This window comes from Eptesicus fuscus, chromosome 12 (genome assembly GCF_027574615.1).
Source record: "Eptesicus fuscus isolate TK198812 chromosome 12, DD_ASM_mEF_20220401, whole genome shotgun sequence".
In the NCBI taxonomy this organism is placed as follows: Eukaryota; Metazoa; Chordata; class Mammalia; order Chiroptera; family Vespertilionidae; genus Eptesicus; species Eptesicus fuscus.
The window spans coordinates 37,125,794-37,143,910 of NC_072484.1; the positions used below are offsets into that span (position 1 = coordinate 37,125,794).

At 57.8% G+C, this 18,117-nt stretch overlaps 1 protein-coding gene across 1 annotated transcript in view; it reads left to right on the forward strand.

The window, feature by feature from the left end:
• The window catches only part of SRC (SRC proto-oncogene, non-receptor tyrosine kinase), a 52,439-nt gene extending 40,394 nt beyond the window's left edge, over positions 1-12,045 (forward strand). Inside the window, exons 6-14 of the mRNA XM_008149638.3 lie at positions 1,760-1,858; positions 2,009-2,112; positions 3,984-4,133; positions 5,626-5,781; positions 7,150-7,329; positions 8,273-8,349; positions 9,084-9,237; positions 9,360-9,491; positions 9,779-12,045. Coding sequence (XP_008147860.1) covers positions 1,760-1,858; positions 2,009-2,112; positions 3,984-4,133; positions 5,626-5,781; positions 7,150-7,329; positions 8,273-8,349; positions 9,084-9,237; positions 9,360-9,491; positions 9,779-9,987 — 1,261 coding nt within the window. The 3' untranslated portion in view covers positions 9,988-12,045. The remainder of the gene's footprint in view (positions 1-1,759; positions 1,859-2,008; positions 2,113-3,983; positions 4,134-5,625; positions 5,782-7,149; positions 7,330-8,272; positions 8,350-9,083; positions 9,238-9,359; positions 9,492-9,778) is intronic.
• Positions 12,046-18,117: the final 6,072 nt, after the last annotated feature.

The following is an 18,117-nucleotide window of genomic DNA, read 5'->3' on the forward strand; positions in this document are numbered from 1 at the left end:
GGGCCTTGCCCCCTTACTCTGGGGCCCTCCCTCTCCTGCAGAAACTCCCACATGAACTGTGTCCCTGCCTGAGTGCAGGTCAGCGACGGCACAGCCAAGTCAGCCTGCACAGCCCGTATCGTGCTGCTCTCACCTCCGTCCAGCCAGAGGGACTCTACCCCTCTGGTCCAGCGCCCCCTCCCCTGGCTCAGCCCCGGTCTGAGTGCTCACCTACACTTTCCCAGGTCCTCGGAGAGCATCCCTAGCCCCGTGCTCTCCTGGCCTCAACTTCTCCATCTTCAAAATGGGCTGAAGAATGTGGTCAGGGGAAGCTCAGAAAAACCAGGAGCCAGGGATTTGGGTTCAAGTCCAAACTGTGTGACTGTTGGCAAGGGCCTTTCTCTCTCTGGGCCCTGGCGATGGATGGGGAGGGGAGCCCATCCCGCTAGCTGTCTATCTCCTCAGGGTCGTGGTGAGGCCCAGAGGCGTCCTTGGGTGGAGAAGCTCAGCAAGCTATCAAGCCCCTGTAGGGAGAGTGCCTTCTTATCGGGCAGTTGGAGCCTGGGCCTGGCTGTGTGACCTTGAGCAGAGAGAGGCCTTTGCTTCTCTGGCCTCAGTCTTCCCATCCACGCAGTGGGGATGGGAGGGAGCTGGACCCTGTTTCCCAGGCAGCCCTTCCCATCACCGCCCACATTCCTCATGGACATCCCCCCAGCCTCTCTGGTTGCTTTGGATGCGAGGCCTCTGCGGCTGCCCCCTTGTTGCCCATTCCCAGCACCGCCTGGCTGTCCTGCTCTTTCCCTCGCTCTTTCTGCCTCTCCCTCTCACCACCCCCATCTCTGCCTCTTCTTTCCCGTTGGGCTCTCGCTTTCTCCTCTCTCCTCTGTGTCTCTGGACCCCCCGCTCCAGCCAGACCTGGTTCACATTCAGATGGCTGCAAAGGTACTTCGCCCCCTCCCTCCTCCCACCCAGGCCCAGGGGACCCAGCCCTGTGGGGAGCTCCTCCTGCCCCGTCCCCATCTCCTCTTCCTGCTTGTGGGCATTAGTATAGAAGTGTCCCGGGCATTGGGGCTCTGCCACCTTAGCCCCCTCTGACATGACTCGCTGTGTGATTTTGGGCAAGTCCCAGCCCCCTCTGGCCTCAGTTTCCCCCCTCGACGGGCAGGCTGCAGGCGGAGGCCTGTGGTTTTCGGTCAGGGAGCCCTTTAGATGTGACCTGTGATTTGTGACAAAGGCAGGCATTGCTCTAGGTTGCAGGGTCGGCACTTGGATTGTCATCAATCCCCAGAAGGGCCACCCCCTGCCTCCACCCAGGTCTCACCAGCTCCCAGGACTGGGCTTCCAAATCTCAGGGCTTGGGGAGACTCTGATGGCCTGATTAGACATCCATCTCCGACAGGAACTTGCTGTTGTAAGTTGCTTGCTCCCCAAAGACAAGGCGCTCCTTATCTCACTCCCAGGCAGCTCTTGGCGTCTTGAACAGCTTGGTCTATCTGAAGGGAAGCAAGCGTTCTTCCCATTGACTCTGCCCTGTGAACTCAGGCTTCAGGCTGACCAAGGTCAGTCCTGCCGTCGTCCTGGGCAAAGCCCGTCTGAGTCAGCTTTGGCCGAGGCATGTGGGCCAGCGTGGTCGGGCAGGCTGCGAGGGGCCTGGTCCCACCGTTCCCTGTGCTCCACTGGCCTCCAGGGCTCCCAGCACAGCACCCCTGAAAGTGGCAGGCACCCGGACCCACCACTGATGATTCCCTTCTCCTTTGTTCCCTCCTGCTCCCCCACTCAGAGAGGGAGACTGGTGGCTGGCCCACTCGCTCAGCACGGGACAGACGGGCTACATCCCCAGCAACTACGTGGCACCCTCCGACTCCATCCAGGCTGAGGAGTGAGTATGAACTCTGGCCTCCGGCTTGCTCACTGTTGCTTCTTTCCTGGGGTGGGGTTGGAGGTCTGGCTGCCTAGGGCCCAGGCCAGAGGCACTGTGGATGGGCGGAAGCCTGGATCGCCAGTATTACCCTCCTCCCTCCTGCCCCAGGTGGTACTTCGGCAAGATCACGAGACGGGAGTCAGAGCGGTTACTGCTCAATGCGGAGAACCCGAGAGGGACCTTCCTAGTGAGAGAAAGCGAGACCACGAAAGGTAGGAGCCCATGGGAACTGAATCTTCTGGTGGGTTGTTTGAGCTGGGTGTTGCAGAATGAATGGGAGTTTGGTGTATGCCGTGAAGTGGGAAGAACTCTCAGGGTGGAGGAAATGACAAAGACCAAAGGCAGAGAGGTACATCTGAGGACACTACGTGATCTTGGGTGGCCAGAGGTGCAGTAAAAGAGGGCACGTAGCCTCTCCCGCCTCAGTTTCCTGAGATGAGGAATGGGTACAGATTGTCAGGGGGACTGGGGGGTCGCACAGTGAAAGGCTTGTTCCCAGGGTGGGTGTTGCTACAATGGGTCCCTCTTCTTCCCCTTCTTCAGGGGCCTCTGGGGCTGGACTGGTCCTGGGACCTGGCTTTACCCTTCCCCCATCAGCCCTGGCCCCTGTTCTTCTGTCCCTTCCCCCCAGCAAGAGAATGCATATGTATCACCGCTTTCTCTCCAGCCCCTCTGCAAATGGGTTGCAGGCACCCCATCACCATGACAACGAAGCTGGGCCACTTCCTGTGGGCCTGGGCCTCAGCAGGAGTTGGGAAAGCAGATCACCCATGTCACGCATGTGCACGGTCCTGTGGCCATGCACGCCATGTGTGGGTCTAGGCACGTGTGTGCACATGGGGGTGGAATTGTGTGTGTATTGTTGCGTGGGAGTGAATTGTGGGTTTGTCTTCATGCCTGTGGGCCCGGGGAGTGTGTACCTTTGTGAGCATGCAGCCATGGGCACAGGCACACCTGTGTGTGCGCACATGGTCAGGGCTGGCTCCGGCGCAGGCCTGTGGCTTCCATGTGCACAGGGCCGGGGTCGTCTGGAGGAAGTCATGGTTGCCCCATGCAAGCTTTAGAGACCCAGGTACCAGTTCAAGTCAGCTCGGTGCCTGACTTGCTGTGTGACCTGAAGCCTAGCTGCTTCCCCTCTCTGGGCCTCATTTTCCCTTCTTGACACAGATTTTAGCCTCTGTCTGAGGACTGTCCAGAGGGTCCGTGGCCTACGGGGGCTGGGCTTCTAGCAAAGTGCCTGTACGCTGCCTCCCAAGAAGGGCTTTCTAGTCTGTGGCCACGAGAGCTTTTGCACTCACTGCCCCACCTCTGGGCTCGGCCTTGTTCCCTGAGGCCACCTTGTTCCCTGAGGCCACTGTCTCTTGGGCTCAGGTTAACAGAGGCTCCTAGCCAGGCCTGCTGGGTGTGAGGGAGCTGTTCCAGCCCAAAGCTTTTCCAGGCTCAAGGAAAGCAGGGACGGGGCCACTGTGGCTGGCCCAACTGAGCCCTAGCAGCCTTCAGGTCATGCCCAGCACATGGGCTCCTGCCTTGTCTGCCTCAGCCTCAGCCAATCACCGCCTCCTGCCTGAGCCTGGAGTCTTCATGCAGTGATGGGGCACAGAGAGTGCTCCCAAGGCAGACCCAGAGAGGGGCAGCAGTTAATCTGGGTGCACACAGCCACGTGGGGCCACGTCTATGCTCCCATCAAGCATTTTTTGAGCACCTCTTATATGTAGTCTTCTTGAATCTTCCCAGGGGCCCTGGGAGTAGCCCCATTGTGCAGAGCAGGAAACTGAGGCACAGAGAGGGCAAGCCACTTGCTCAGGTCACACAGTTCGGACACTCACTCAGGCTTCAGAAGTCTTGCCAGGGTCAAGGGTGCGTGGCAGAGCTCTCCAGCCAGGTGCCGCCTTGCTGACTTGGCCCTGTCTCAGTGGCTGCCCCAGAGCTGGGTTGAACCAGACCTGGCTCTGCCTGGGCCAGGGGCTGCCGACTTGGCATCCCTCTCCCCTCCCGTGTTGGACAGGCACAGAACTGTGCTTAGTGCTGTGGCCTGGGGGGTGGCAGGCCTGGCGATGATGGCTCCTCTGGCCCTTCCCTGCAGGTGCCTACTGCCTCTCCGTGTCCGACTTCGACAACGCCAAGGGCCTCAACGTGAAGCACTACAAGATCCGCAAGCTGGACAGCGGCGGCTTCTACATCACCTCTCGCACCCAGTTCAACAGCCTCCAGCAGCTCGTCGCCTACTACTCCAGTGAGTGCCACCCCCCAGCCGGGGCGCAGGCCTCCGGGCGTGGGCAGCTGGGCCAGGGGAGAGCCTGGCCGGAGCTCGGCCCTCTCAGGGCCTCAGCTGCAGACCCTGAGGAGGGGGCTTTGGGGCCAACAAGGGCTGGGGCTTCTGTTATGCTGAGGATATGTGGCTCCTGCCTTCCTCCCCGCTTCTTTCTCCTGCCCCTTCTTCCTTCCCCTCCTCCCTCCCCATCTTTTCCCTCTTCTTTCCTCCCTGTGCTCTCTTCCTTATTTCCTCTCCCCCTCCCCTCCTCTCCCCCCACTGCTCCTCCCTCCCTTTTCTCCTCCTCTCTGCAGCTGGCTGGTGAGAGGGGGCTGCCTGGAGGAGTGAGCAGGGAAGGGAGGGGCACAGGCGGTGTCGTTTGTCTCTGCAGCCATAGCACCGGTCTGAACTGGTTACTGGAAGAGGAGGAGGGGGCTGCCACATGGATTGCTGCTGGGAGAGGCGGGCGCAGGGGGAGCGAAGGCTCGTGTGCTTCACATGCACAGCCCCTGTGTATACAGAGCGGCTGTTGCATCTGGATGTCGAGGTGTCTGGTGGACTGAAGAGTCCCGGGCCTGTGTGCGCCCTGTGGCGGGCCTGTGGGAGTCTGTGTGCTGGTGTTGTGCAGCGCTGGCCTCTGTGCAGGGGTGGCCTGTTCTGAGCGTGCCTGCTACTTCCCGCCCCACACCTCCTCCTCCTCCTCCTCGGTCAACCCGCCTCCTGACTCCTCTAGGATCTGCCACTTCCGTCAGTCCCTCGGCCACCACTACTGTTCATTCTGAATCCTGTTCCCCCAGATCAAAACCCTCCAGGGGTGCTCTTGCAATCTTAGGATAAGGACCCCAGTGTGGCCTCTGAGGCCTTGAGTAGTCTAAGCCTGGGGCTGCCCTTCCTCCATTCACTTCCCCGCAGCCCCCCAGCCTCCTTTCCGCTCCTCTCCCCAGCAGCTGTGCCTCCCTAAGGGCCTTGACACAGGCGTGAGCCCTGTGCCTTCTGCTTGGAGTGCTCTTCCCTGGTTAACCACTCGCCCTCCTGCCCACTCAAGCCCAAGTACCACTTCCTCTGGGAAGTCTTCCTGGACTCTCTCCACCCCACCTGCTGCGGCATGCACATCACACATGTGGTCCTGGGAGCTGATTAAGGAGGTTGGGCTCCCCCTGGACTGTGAGCTCCCAGAGGCCAAGGTTCCCCTGGACTTGTCCTCCAGTGAGTCCCTGGTATCCACCTCGCTGGCCACGCCTTAAAGTGTGATGAATGCGTGGACGGATGACTCGGGGAGCAGATGCATGGGGCAGTGTGAACCTGTGTGGGGTGAGGGTGTGTACACACAGGTGTGGATGCTTGGCCTCAAGGGCATCCTGTGTGTCCCCGAAGCCTGTGTGCATGCAGCGTGTAGGTCTGTACACACGGCGGGACAGGGAGGCCCCAGGGCGGACGCCAGGCCTGAACTCCACTTCCCTGTCTCCATCTTCAGAACATGCCGATGGCCTGTGCCACCGACTCACCACTGTGTGCCCCACGTCCAAGCCACAGACTCAGGGCCTGGCCAAGGACGCGTGGGAGATCCCCCGCGAGTCACTGCGGCTGGAGGTCAAGCTGGGCCAGGGCTGCTTTGGAGAGGTGTGGATGGGTGAGTCCTTGCCCCTACCCTCCAAGGAGAACACAGTCCCCTCGGGGGCCTTTGGGGTCCCCACCTGAGACCCAGGCCGATGTCCATGTGTCTGGCAGCTCAAGATCCTCTTATCCCCCTTCCCTTTGCCTCCCAGAGTCTCACTCGCCTCTGTTGAACCGTGGGCCCTATTTTAATACGAAGCTCCCCGCCGTGGTGGCTGGCACCAAGATGGGAAGTAGCCTCTTCGTGCCTCTGCAGAGGGGCTGGGCATTGGGCCAGGTGGCTGCACTCTGAGCCTCAATCTTCCCACCTGTAAATCGGGGCTGCTGGTAGTAGGACCCACCGTGGGGCTGTGTGAGCGTGCACCCACAGGTTAGCTCTGAGCCCTGGGAAGAGAAGCCTCGGTGCGCGGAGGGAGTGCTGGGGAGCACAGGCCTGGAGGTTCTGGGCCTGTCAGTCTCCGGTCTCACCCTGGAGAAACCGCAAAGCCGTCCTTGAAAACAAACACTCTGCGGCCCTGACAAGACTCAGGTCCCCTTCCACGGCCTGGTTTCTGCTGACACAGAGGGATCGTGGAAGTTGGGGTGAGGTAGGCGTGACCGCTGTAAGCCTGTGGCTTCAGCGGAGGGACACAGTGGCCTGCCTTCAAGGTGTTCCTCTGCGCCACTGTCTTCACTTGGCATTGCTGTCTTCACTTTTCTCCCTTCAGCAGAAGAGATGATGGAGAGGAGCAGAGGAGGTTCCTGGGTGGGAGGCACTGCAGGGACAAAGGCCTGGAGGCTGGAGCTCAGGCCAAGGCAGGAAAAGAGAGGTGCTGGCTTTGAGCTAGAGAGAGGGCAGAGGATAAGAAGCCAGCTCCGACGCACATATGCAAAATGAGGATGTGAGCAAACGCTGGATAAGTCCACGCATCAGCTGTTCCGGTGGCTGCAGGACTCCTACCTGGGTTGGCTGTGCATTAATCAATGGGGGAGGTTCTTACTTCTTCCCGGTTGCTCCCAGCCCCAGCCCCAGCCCCATTCATTTGCTGGCACCTGAGGCACCTTCTTTGTGCTGCTGAGAAGGAACAGGATCACCCAGGAAAGAGTAGTTGCTTAGAACTGTGGTCTCCCATCTCAGGTGAATGTGCTGCTTTTAGGGACATTCCCAATAACCATAGTCCTAACAACAGCTACTATTTCTGGAGCATGTACCAGAGACTCATTTAGTCTCTGGAATAGTCCTGGGAGGAGCATCTGTTCTTGTGCCCATTTTACAGGTAGGAGCGCTGAGGCTCAGAATGGCCAGGGAGGCCAGAGCTGAAATTGGGAACTGGGCAGATCCTGGGTCTCTATGGGTGGGAATGGGGGGCCTTCACTGAGGCAGCCTGCATCCCTCCCCACACAGGGACCTGGAACGGCACCACCAGGGTGGCCATCAAAACCCTGAAGCCAGGCACGATGTCTCCCGAGGCCTTCCTGCAGGAGGCCCAGGTCATGAAGAAACTGAGGCACGAGAAGCTGGTGCAGCTGTACGCCGTGGTGTCTGAGGAGCCCATCTACATCGTCACGGAGTACATGAGCAAGGGTGAGGCCGGTGACTCGCACCGGGGTGTGGGCAGCCCCTGGCTAGGTTACCTCCGAATCAGGGTGCTCACCAAACAGCAGCAGGTGGGGAGTGCTTTACTGCCCCCCAGATCGAGAGTGTACCTCTTTAAAGGCGGACTGGAATAGAACACGACTTCTCACGTTGATGCAAAGTTAAAACAAAGATGGCCTTTCTCGTTTCATTTTGTTTTTAACGATCTCCCACAATGCATCTTGTCTACCTCAGTTGGCTGATTTTCTAAAGCCATTTGCCATTTTGGGGCAGAAAGACATCTTCCCCCAACCCCCATCCAAACTGAGCCACATTAAGTGCCTGGCTTTATCTTTACTGAATTTTAAAATTAATGAATTGGTGTTTTTTTAAATTCTACTTTTTAGAGGCATAATTTATATATTATAAAGTTTACCCATTATGTATTATAAAATACATCCAGTTCAGTGAGTTCTCACAGACGGAAGCGCTCTGTATTCCTTACCACAATCTGGATAGAGAGGGTCGGTGTCACTCCAGATAGTTCCCTTGCCCCCTCCCCAGCCCCAAACTCGGGCAACCACACGCTTTCTGTCATCCTGGGGTTGTTCCTTTTAGGGTGTCATTTATGTAATCTTTTACATCCGAGGGTCTTCCTGATTGTGTGTTATCCATACTTCGTTCCTTTTTTGCTGCTGAGTAGGATTCCATCAATGGGGGGACCCTAGTTTCTGTTCACCTGGAGGTGAACATTGGGTTGTTTCTCATCCTGCTTGCCTTTGAATGACTAGCGCTGAGTGAGACTTTATTCAGAGATGGGTTTCCATAAAATCTGCAATGCTGGTTAACGTGTGGCCAGCCCTTCCCATTTGGACAGGACCTGGGAGTCACAGCTTCCTGGCTCAGGGAGGGCAGGGCCGGGGCTAGCGCTGCCTTCTCTCTCTCTGCCCAGGGAGTTTGCTGGACTTTCTCAAGGGGGAGACGGGCAAGTATCTGCGGCTGCCTCAGCTGGTGGACATGGCTGCTCAGGTGAGTCAGGCCCTCTTGCGCCCTTGGCTTCGTACACTCAGGCCCACCTGGCTCAGCCAGCTCTGGCCTCTTGCGTGCCGCCTCCGGGAAGCTTGCTTTGGTGGCCTTCACACGCGCTGATCTCGCCCGTGTATTACTGGGAGCACCTACAGTGCTGCAGGCGGTGGTTCTGGCAGAGGAAAGAGCCCTTACCGCGCAGCAGGAGTCCCTGACGTGCTGTGGGACTCCAGGCCTCAGTTTTCTTCTCTGTAAAGGTGATGCACCCACTTAACAAACACGTATTCACAAACATGTACTTGTTTGCTCAACAACCATTTTTTCTCTTAATCCTTATCACAACCAGGGGAGGCAGGGATGGCTATGGCTCCATTTGATGGGTAAGGAAACTGAGGCTCAGAAAGGGGACTTGGGACTGCAGGCAGGACCTGACACTCCTCTGTGTCTCTGGGGCACCTGGGGCCTCTTTTATGGTCACCCACTTTCCTGGGTGCCTCTCTCTTGTGCCTCCCCTTTGCCCTTTGCCCTTTGCCCCGCGTTCCCTCCTGCTGAGCGCTGGTCCTGCTTTTTGTGCAACAGCATTTATGGTAACCTGCGTCACTTGCCTGAAGATCGGGCGGGGCAGGGTGTTTGGTTGGCTCTCTATCCTCGGGATGACCCCAGCCCTGGCCACATGCCTGTGACCTGGGCAGGGCTGGGGGTGGCCCCTGAGCCAGGCTCCTGGGTTTTGCCTGCAGATCGCCTCAGGCATGGCGTACGTGGAGCGGATGAACTATGTCCACCGGGATCTCCGTGCTGCCAACATCCTGGTTGGAGAGAATCTCGTGTGCAAAGTGGCTGACTTCGGCCTGGCTCGGCTCATCGAAGACAACGAGTACACAGCCCGGCAAGGTGGGCGGGGTCTGGGCGGGTACCATGTGCCTTGGGAAGTCCTGTCCCTTCTCTGAGCCTCAGTTTCCTCCTCTGTCATGTGGGGATGGGGATGGTGCCCATGTGACCTTTTGCTCCTGCAGGTGCCAAGTTCCCCATTAAGTGGACGGCTCCAGAAGCTGCCCTCTATGGCCGGTTCACCATCAAGTCAGACGTGTGGTCCTTTGGGATCCTGCTGACAGAGCTCACGACAAAGGGCCGGGTACCCTACCCTGGTAAGAGGGCTCCCACAGCCCATCTGTAGTCCCTGAACCCCTCTGCCCTGGTGACCTTGGACAAGCCAGACCCCCTCCCGGGCCTCAGTTTCACCATCTGTATAAGAAAGAAGCTGAACATCTGATCTTAGGCTCTCTCTCTGGTCAGGGCTTCCAGCCTTGGGGAGGGGCTTACGCTTACACCCACCCTGTTCTGGCGGGAAGCCCTCTCTGATATCCCCATCAGCTTCCCCCCACCCCACACTCCTCCCCAGAGCCAGCCTCCTCACTCCCCCCTCTGCCCACAGGGATGGTAAACCGGGAGGTGCTGGACCAGGTGGAGCGAGGCTACCGGATGCCCTGCCCACCCGAGTGTCCCGAGTCCCTGCACGACCTCATGTGCCAGTGCTGGCGGAAGGAGCCCGAGGAACGGCCCACATTCGAGTACCTGCAGGCCTTCCTGGAGGACTATTTCACGTCCACTGAGCCCCAATACCAGCCTGGAGAGAACCTATAGGGGGCAGGCTACAGGGCCAGACTGGCTGCTCGGCTTGGATCGGGCTGGGTGGCCCCAGTGTGGGGTCCTGCCTCGCTCTTCCTGCCCGCTGTTGCTCCTCTGTGGGGCTGAGTTGTCAGTGACTAGGCCTCTCCCTCTTTTGTGGATGGAAGGGCTTGGGGCCTGGAGCAGCCCTGAGGGCGGTCCAAAGCTGGCACAGTGACTGTGTCCTGGCTCCTGCTCCCGCCACGCACCTCCTCCTTGTACGCCTCCTGGAGCTCCGTGAGTTGCGGCAGGAGGACCTGGGAAAAAGGGCTGGAGCTGAGAGCTCCCTTTCCCAGCCTCAGCCTCTACACGTTGGCTCCTTCCCTCTTCCACGCCATCCAGGGCTGTCTCCAGAGCTGGCCAAAGAGCCTTTCCAAAGAAAAGTGATCGGCCCCTGGCCGTCGGCCTGCCTGGTACCCTGCCCCTTGCCGTCCATTTCTGAAACACCTGTTTGTGGAGGCCGCTGGGTCCAGACCCCTCTGCCATGGCTCCCGGGCAGGGCAGCCTGAAGCCTAGACTGACTTGATCATGGTGGGTGGGGTGGGCTCCCCTCAAACCCTGCCCTTCTTAGACCCGAGGGTCCCTTAGAGATCATCAGTTCCTTGTCCCTTATTACCCATGGGGCAACAGTCCAGAGAGAGGTTGTGACTTACCCACGTCCACAGAGCAGTTCAGAGTTGAGGTGGGATCAGAACCCGGTGCTCCCTCTATCTTCCTCAGGAACCAACAAGATTGTCCTCAGCGGCATCATGGACAGACTGTGGCAGCCCAAGGGACAAGGGGCCTGAGGGTGGGTTAGAATAGCAGAGAGTTCTGCTGCCATTTCCCGCTCAGCGGGGCTGTTGTGGGGGGAGAGAGTGGAGGAGGTGGGTGTGGGGCTGAGCTGGGAATGAGGGGTGAAGGTGCAGGTGTAGGGAGGCAGACTTCAATCAGAATGTGGGTGGGTTTGGACCTTCAGGCTTAGCCAGCCATGGAAGGGAGTGAGCTCCCAGGCTCTGGGGGCAATCAAGCAGAAATGGAAGATCCAAGTGGTTGGGAAACTTGCCCTGGCCTTAGGAGGGAGCCCCAGGTTGTCTGCCCAGTTTGCCCTGTGTCATTTCCATGCCTGGCCCCTGCTCTCCTCCCCAAGCTGGCGCCCTAAACTCATGAGTAGGGAAAGGAGTGCCTAGGCTGGGGTGAGGGAAGATGAGGGTTCCACTGTCATGTATCAGGACTGGCTGTGAGACCCTGGGTGGACCTGACTTCTTCTGTGGGCTGCAGCGCCTGCCTCCTCATGTGGCCACGGCCTCTGCAATGGCTCCCCTCCTGCCCTGTCCAGACCTGTGACCTGGCGTCACACAGTGAGCGCAGCCCGGGCGTCCGGAGACTGTTTTGGCCCTCGCTCTGTTGTTCAGTCTTAGGGTATGTGGTGGCTTCTCCCTGGGCCCCAGTGTGCTCCTCCGAAAAGGGGAAGCTGACAGTTTGTGGGCATCTTGGTAAGGGCCTCTGTGTGTGTGTATGTGTGTGTGTGCACGTGTGTGTTCCTCCATGTGTGTCCATATTTAACATGTAAAAATGCCCCTTACTCTGTCGCCCAGACACATTGTACATTTCACCCACAGCCCCCCCACCCCTCATAGCAATAACATTCCTGCTGCCAGGGATTCTTGAGCCAGCCAGGCCCTGCCAGTGGGGAAGGAGGCCAAGAGGTGCCTGCCTATGAAATTTCAACTTTTCCTTTCATACATGTTTATTACCCAAGTCTTCTGTCTGGCCCAGTCCCAAATCTGGACTCGCGTACACGAGCGTGCTCTCAAATCCCCTTCTGACTGCCCAAGGCCCTTTGTATAAGGTGTCCTAATACTGTCCTTTTTTAAAACAAACAAACAGTGTTTTGTAGATTTCAGATGACTATGCAGAGGCCTAGGGGACCCCCGGTTCTGGGCAGGGCCTGGGGGTCCCACATTCCATGGCCCAGGTTCGGGGGGTGGGGGAATCCAGAATTGGTTGTAAATACTTTGTATATTGTCTGATTAAACACAAACAGACCTCAGAGTTCAGCTGGTGGTTTATTGAGCCTCTACTGTGTGCCGGAGGGTGACAGGGTGGGAGGTGAGGCCAGACTGCCGTCAGAGGGGCCTTTGTGCGGGCGCTGGGCCTGGGCGTGCGTGATCAGATTGGAGTCAACAGTTACCATGGCCTGTGACCATGAATGCACACCTGGACCCACATTTGGGGAGTGAGCAGAAGCCTGGCTTGTGTCTGAGATGCACAGATGACCCCCAAGACGCCCACAATGTCCGCAGTTCAGAACTCTGAGGCCCGGGTGGCTGGTGGTGGCCGACACTCGGGGCGGCTGGGGCTGTCAGGCCTGCGTGGAGCTGTGGATGTGCTCATGGGGAGGTGGCTGTGCGGGTGCTATTTGCGTTTCCGGGAGTTCGGGGCTGGGTGGGAGGTGGGGCTGCATCGAAGTCCTGGGCACTTGAGAAAAATTCCAGACTCTTCCTCTCCTCCCTTCTCTCCTGCCACCAACGGACACAACCTGGGAAGTTCATTTGCAACAGTCTATACGAAGAAATTTATTTTGGGAGAAACCAAGATGGCGGCATAGGTTAAACACCTAACCTGCAGCCGGGCACAACAATTTCAAAAATACAACTAGAAGTCAGAACGGACATCGTCCAGAACCACAGGAAAGTTGGTGGACTGAAATGCCCACAGCTGGGGGGAAGGAGAAGGAAGCCGTAAAAGCCTGAGGTATGGAGAAACGGGCGGAGACACGAGCACACGCGCCTGCGGGGAGGATGGAACCGGAGAGGAGGGGGCGGCTGATGACCTGGCCGGAGTTCACTGGCAGGAAGGAGATAAAGGCTCCGGAGTGCGCTGAGCACCGGCTCCGATTGCACTGAACCCCATTCCGGGTGAAACCCTGGGAAACTCACTCACTTTCGCAACTCCGCCGCCCCCGCAGGCCGCCCGGCCCGGGACGCTCGGGCCGCCGCCGCAGCGGCGGCGCCCAGAGCCCAGCAGCCTCCCAGCACCCGTCCCCGCCGCGCAGCCCCCGCGCGCCTGGTGCCGCGGGCCGCATGCCCCGCACACCGGACGGAGGCCCGGGCGCCCTCTCCGTGCACCTCCCGGCGGCGCTAGACTTCAGTAGAGTTGACTGAATTCAAGGGATTAAGAAGTATAAATTGGGGGGACGCCGCGGCGGCGACATCCGGAACGCGGCGATGGCGGTGCCTGGAGCTCGGCGGCCGCCCAGCGCCCGTCCCAGCCGCGCGGCCCTCGCGCGCCTGGTTCCGCGGGACGCGCGCACCGCGCACCGGATGGAGGCCCGGGCGCCCTTTCCGTGCACCTCCCGGCGGCGCTAGACTTCAGTAGAGTTGACTGAAATGAAGGGATTAAGGAGTACAAATTGAGAAGTTTGAAAAAGATGGTGGCGGAGGTTAAAGGCTGTTCTGTTGCCTCGCACCCAGCGAACTCGGAGGGGATGAGGTGTGGAGGTGCGTGGGTCTGACTGGTGGCGGGGGAAAGGGGCTTTTGTTCCAAACCTAGGGGAGATTAGCTCTCCATCACCCTGAAACCCATCTTCTGGCGAACCCCGGAGACCCAGATGCCTGCGGGGAGAGCGGGACTCTTGCGGAGGTGCGCCCAGCAATCAGTGTTTGCTGCGCGGGAGTGCGGAACGAGGGGCTTAGATACGTGGAAGGCAGAAGGACCAGACTCACAGCCATGTGCACAGGTTTGTGTGTATTGTGTGGACACAATTCCAGGTCCTTCCAGCTTGCACCTGAGGGCTCCTGGGCTGCGGGCACCAATGTGTGTAACTGCTTCTGTGGACGAGCATGGAGCAGCGTGGTCAGTGCAGATCCCTGTGGGCTCAGAGCGCACACACCAGGCGGGCCGCTCCCGGCAAGACCCATGTGTGCGCTGGGACGCAGGAACAGCAAGCAGGCGGGGGACACCCCGCCCCGGTGGGGACCCCGACGCACCTGACCCCCTCCTCCGGGAAGAGGTCCCGCACCCCTTTCCTCTCCGCGGTCTCGCTCTGTTTCTCTGTTTGCCTTTTCCCTGTCTTTTATTGTCTGTGTCTCTGCAGTTTCTCCTGCCCTGTTAGTGCGGCTCTGGCTCTCGTTCCTGACAAGTCTTTGTTTCTTTCTGTTCCCCCCGCTTAACCTCCCTTCTCCCCACTTCTTGGTCTTTCTCTGTGCGCCTCTGTGTGCTTCCGATTTGCTGTCTTTGTTTTTTTTTTTTTTTTTTTTTTTAGATTTGAAAAGCATTTTTATTTCTTTAGGAAGTTCAAAGCCAAATAATTTGAGGCAAATGCTTAAGCATCTGGAAATCCCAACTCTTTCATTATTTTGGTCTAATCTCAGAGATGCAAACATACGTTGGAGAATCGCCTCAGCTTTTCCTTTTTTTTAAGTTTTTATTTATTTTTTTATTAAGGTATTACAAATGTTTTTATGTCTCTCTCTGTTTCTCACTGTGGTTAGTTTTTCTTTTTCTCTGTGCCTTGCTGTTCTTTCTCTACCCTCTCTCCCTCTCTTTCAGATTTCCTTTCTTATCCATAGCTTGATGCCTCTGATGCTTCCCCAGGCCTTCACGCCTCCATGCCTTTGTTCAGGCTGTTTCCACCACTGGGAATGCCCTTTCTTTCTTCTCTGCAACTTTGCAAACTCCTATTCGTCCTTCAAGACACATTTCGAGGCGATGGACTGCCTCTGGGAGCTTCCCTGGCCCCCCTGGAATTTGCAGGGTTGTCCAGAACAAGAACTCGAGGGAATTGGGCGAGTCTCGCTGATGCACCCCGGTCTGGCCCACGTGAAAAGGGAGGCAGGGCAGCTCCCTCTGTCTCGCCCGCCGATGGTTCGGACTCCCTCACTCGGGGCCTCTGTTCATTTGCTTGCCCTCCTCTTCGTGAGAGAGGCAGAACGTGGAGGGCGAGAGATGCCCCAGCCCTCTCCTCCTTGTGCAATTCATCCAGTTTCCACTTCAGAGGACTGGAGACCCCGGACCCGCGCGTCCCCGCCACCTCTTCCTGATTTCAGTGGTTTTCTCTTATTCCGCATGCATTTTTTTCTTTTTGAGATAAATGTTTTCTTCCATGAAAAATAAAATATATAGCAGAGTAGGAAAGATACAGAAAAGCACAAAAAAGGTCATAATTTGTTTTCCCTACCCCATCCCTCCCACCTGGAAGCATGGGGCATGTTTCTGGGTGTGTGTCCATCTGGTCTTGTCACCTGCTCGCTGCCCATCACCTCTGAGCCTCCTTGTCTCTCTGTCTCTGAATGTGCCTCTGTCCGTCCATCCTCTGGTCCACGTGTGCTGGCTCTCTCTCCGGGCTGCTGGCCCATTCATGCTTTCATACATTTACATGTAAAACTCACATGGAAGATGTACCCCGGCCCCAGTCCTGCCCTGGGTCCACATGGATGTGTGAGCGCACGCTTGCCTGCACAGCTGTGTCAGGCCCTCTGTGCCAGGTCTGTCTGTCTGTCTCAGCCACTCCCTGCCTCCCTTTCTCCTCGGAGTCCTTGAGCTCCCCCCCAACGGTTGCACTTCCAATGTGTGTGGTGTGTACAGTATGTGTTACACTGTGTGTGAGCAGCGTGTGTGGTGTGCACTGTGCGGTGAGTCTGGTGTGCACTGTGTTATGTGTCCATGGGTGTGTGTGCTGTGGCCGTGTGTGTGGAATGTGAATGTCCCTGCTTCCCCCTGCCTCCCAGGCTGCAACCCCCCTGCCGCCCATCCCTTCCTTCACGCTCTGCTCCTTTCATTTCCTTCCTCTCTTCCTCATAAAGTTCTACCAGACCTTGTACTGAGGTGCATTTGAGCTCGCTCTCTTTCTCTCTCTCTCTCTCTCTCTCACACACACACACACACACACACACAGTTCTTCGTCTGCATTTTCTTTCATCTGTCTTCTTTCCCTTTTTTTCTCTTGAAGGCTCCAAAAAGCTGTGGTTTTCAGAGAGAAAAACAGAAACAGACAAACACAGAGATAGGGAAGAAACAACCACGGACGGGGGAGGGGAGGGTGTGAGGGGGCGGGGAAAGGGCCTGGAGCATCAGTCTCTGTGCATCCGTCTGTCACCCACCCCTCCCTCGCTCTCCCCAGCCTTCCTCTCCCTGGGGTCTTCCCACCTAGTGCCCAGACCTGTGCTCCCCTCAGCCTGTGACCCATGGGACCCCGGGCCATTGTCCCCTGCCAGGCTCTGTCTGTGCATTCACCTGTCTGTCTGTCCGTCTGCCTGCCTTTGCCTGGCCCCTCCCTGTTCCCCTTTGCTGTGGAATCATTAAGTGTCCATCTCTTTCTTTGGTTACCCCGTCTCCAGGGTGGAGAGTGTGTATGTCCATGTGGCTGTGGCTGGATCTCAGTGCTGGGGGAGGATCTGTCTTTCTCTACCTCCCACGTCCACCTCCCTGCAGATTTTATTAAATATCCTCCTTCTTTTCCTTCTTCATGCCTCTCCTGCTGCCCTCTTGGTGTGTGTGCATTGGTGTGTGTGTATCTACCCGTGAACCCCTCAAAAAATTCATGTTTCTTTTGATTAAAAAGTTAAATTATTTTCGTGGCCCCTAAAAGCATCGTGAACTGGCAATTTACTGAGCTCCTCCTCTGTGCCCGTCCTGGGCCAATGCTGTTCCTGGCGGGGCTGCGTGTCCTTTGTGCCGGCTGCTCTGCGGTTCCATTCTGCTCCGTTCTGCCCCCTGCAGCTTGCCCTGGGCTTCTGCGAGTATATCAAAGGCCGGTGATGTGTGCCAGCCCCGCCCCCACCTCTGTCTTTCTCTGTCCATCTCTCTCACCCTGGCAGGGGTGTCTCTTTCTCTGGGGTCCCCCATTCATTCATTCATTCATTCATTCCCTCCAACAACCCCCTAATGTCTGCGTATCTGCCAGGGAACAGGGACCTGGCTCCCCACTGCCCCCTAGGCCTGCGCTCCCAGAGCTGCCGGCTGGCTGCCTTTCCAGTGTGGGCCGTGCTCCCCGTGGCTGGGAGCGGGAGGGGTGTCCGTGCTTCCATCAGTCCCTCAGCTCTTCAGACTCTTCTTGAAACACTCATTGTGGAGCAGCTGCTCCTGCCTGGCCGTGTGTGTGTGTGTGTGTGTGTGTGTGTGTGTGTGTGTGTGTTCCCCCACCCCCAGGCCTCCATCTTGATTATTCCAGATGTGCCTGCTCGTCTTTCCATCCCCCTCTGGGCCTTTCCCTTCCTCCCTCTGCCCCCCTCTTTCACCCTCTGCTTTTTCATCTGCGTTCATCCTTGATGCTCTCACTCCGTGTGTAAGCATGCATCCACTCACTGGTCCATTTCTTCCTTTAACGGGTTTCCATGGAGTACCCACTTTATGCCTCACCCTGGTTGGGGGCCCAGGGGCGAGGGAAGTTTGCTGGGAGAAGTCCTGGACACGCACTCACTGTCGAGAAGGACAGATGAGCAGAACAGGTGCAGGAAGACCCTCAGTCCCAGGGGCGTGGAGAGCTTGAACAGAGGGTCGGGGAGGGCTCCCCTAAGGAGGAGCCGAGGGAGAGCTGAGAGTGAGCGGGAGTAACGGGAGCAGAAGGGGAGGAGGGGGCGCCCCAGGTGGCAGAACAACTGCGAGGCCAGGAGGTGGGAGCTGGGCAGAGCCAGGGCGGGACTGCCACTGAGTCTTGATCCTCTCTTGCTCTGCCCCCCGCCCCCCCCCTTCTTCCCTTTTCCGGGGGTTTGTGATGGTGTGTGTGAAGGACCAGCGAGAGGGAGACGACAGACACCAGAAGAGGGCGGGAGAGGCACAGGGAAGTCTCCTGCTTTTCCTGTTCACCTCCCACCGCTCCCTTCCCCTTCCCTCGGGGCTGACCTAAATCTCCTCTTTCCCTGGACCTGCTGCATTTGTTCGTGTGTGTGTGTGTGTGTGTGTGTGTGTGTGTGTGTGTGTGTGTGTGGTACATGTATGGTGTGGATGTGTGGCATGTGTGCGGTGTGTATGTAGTATAATACATGTGTTGTGTGTGATAGGTGACATGTGTGTTGTGTGTGGCCTGTGTGTGCTGTGGTGTGCGACATGCATGTTGGCATGTGTGTTGTGTGTTGTGGTGTGCATGCAGGATGTGTGTGTGGTCCGTGTGTGGTGGTGTGTGTG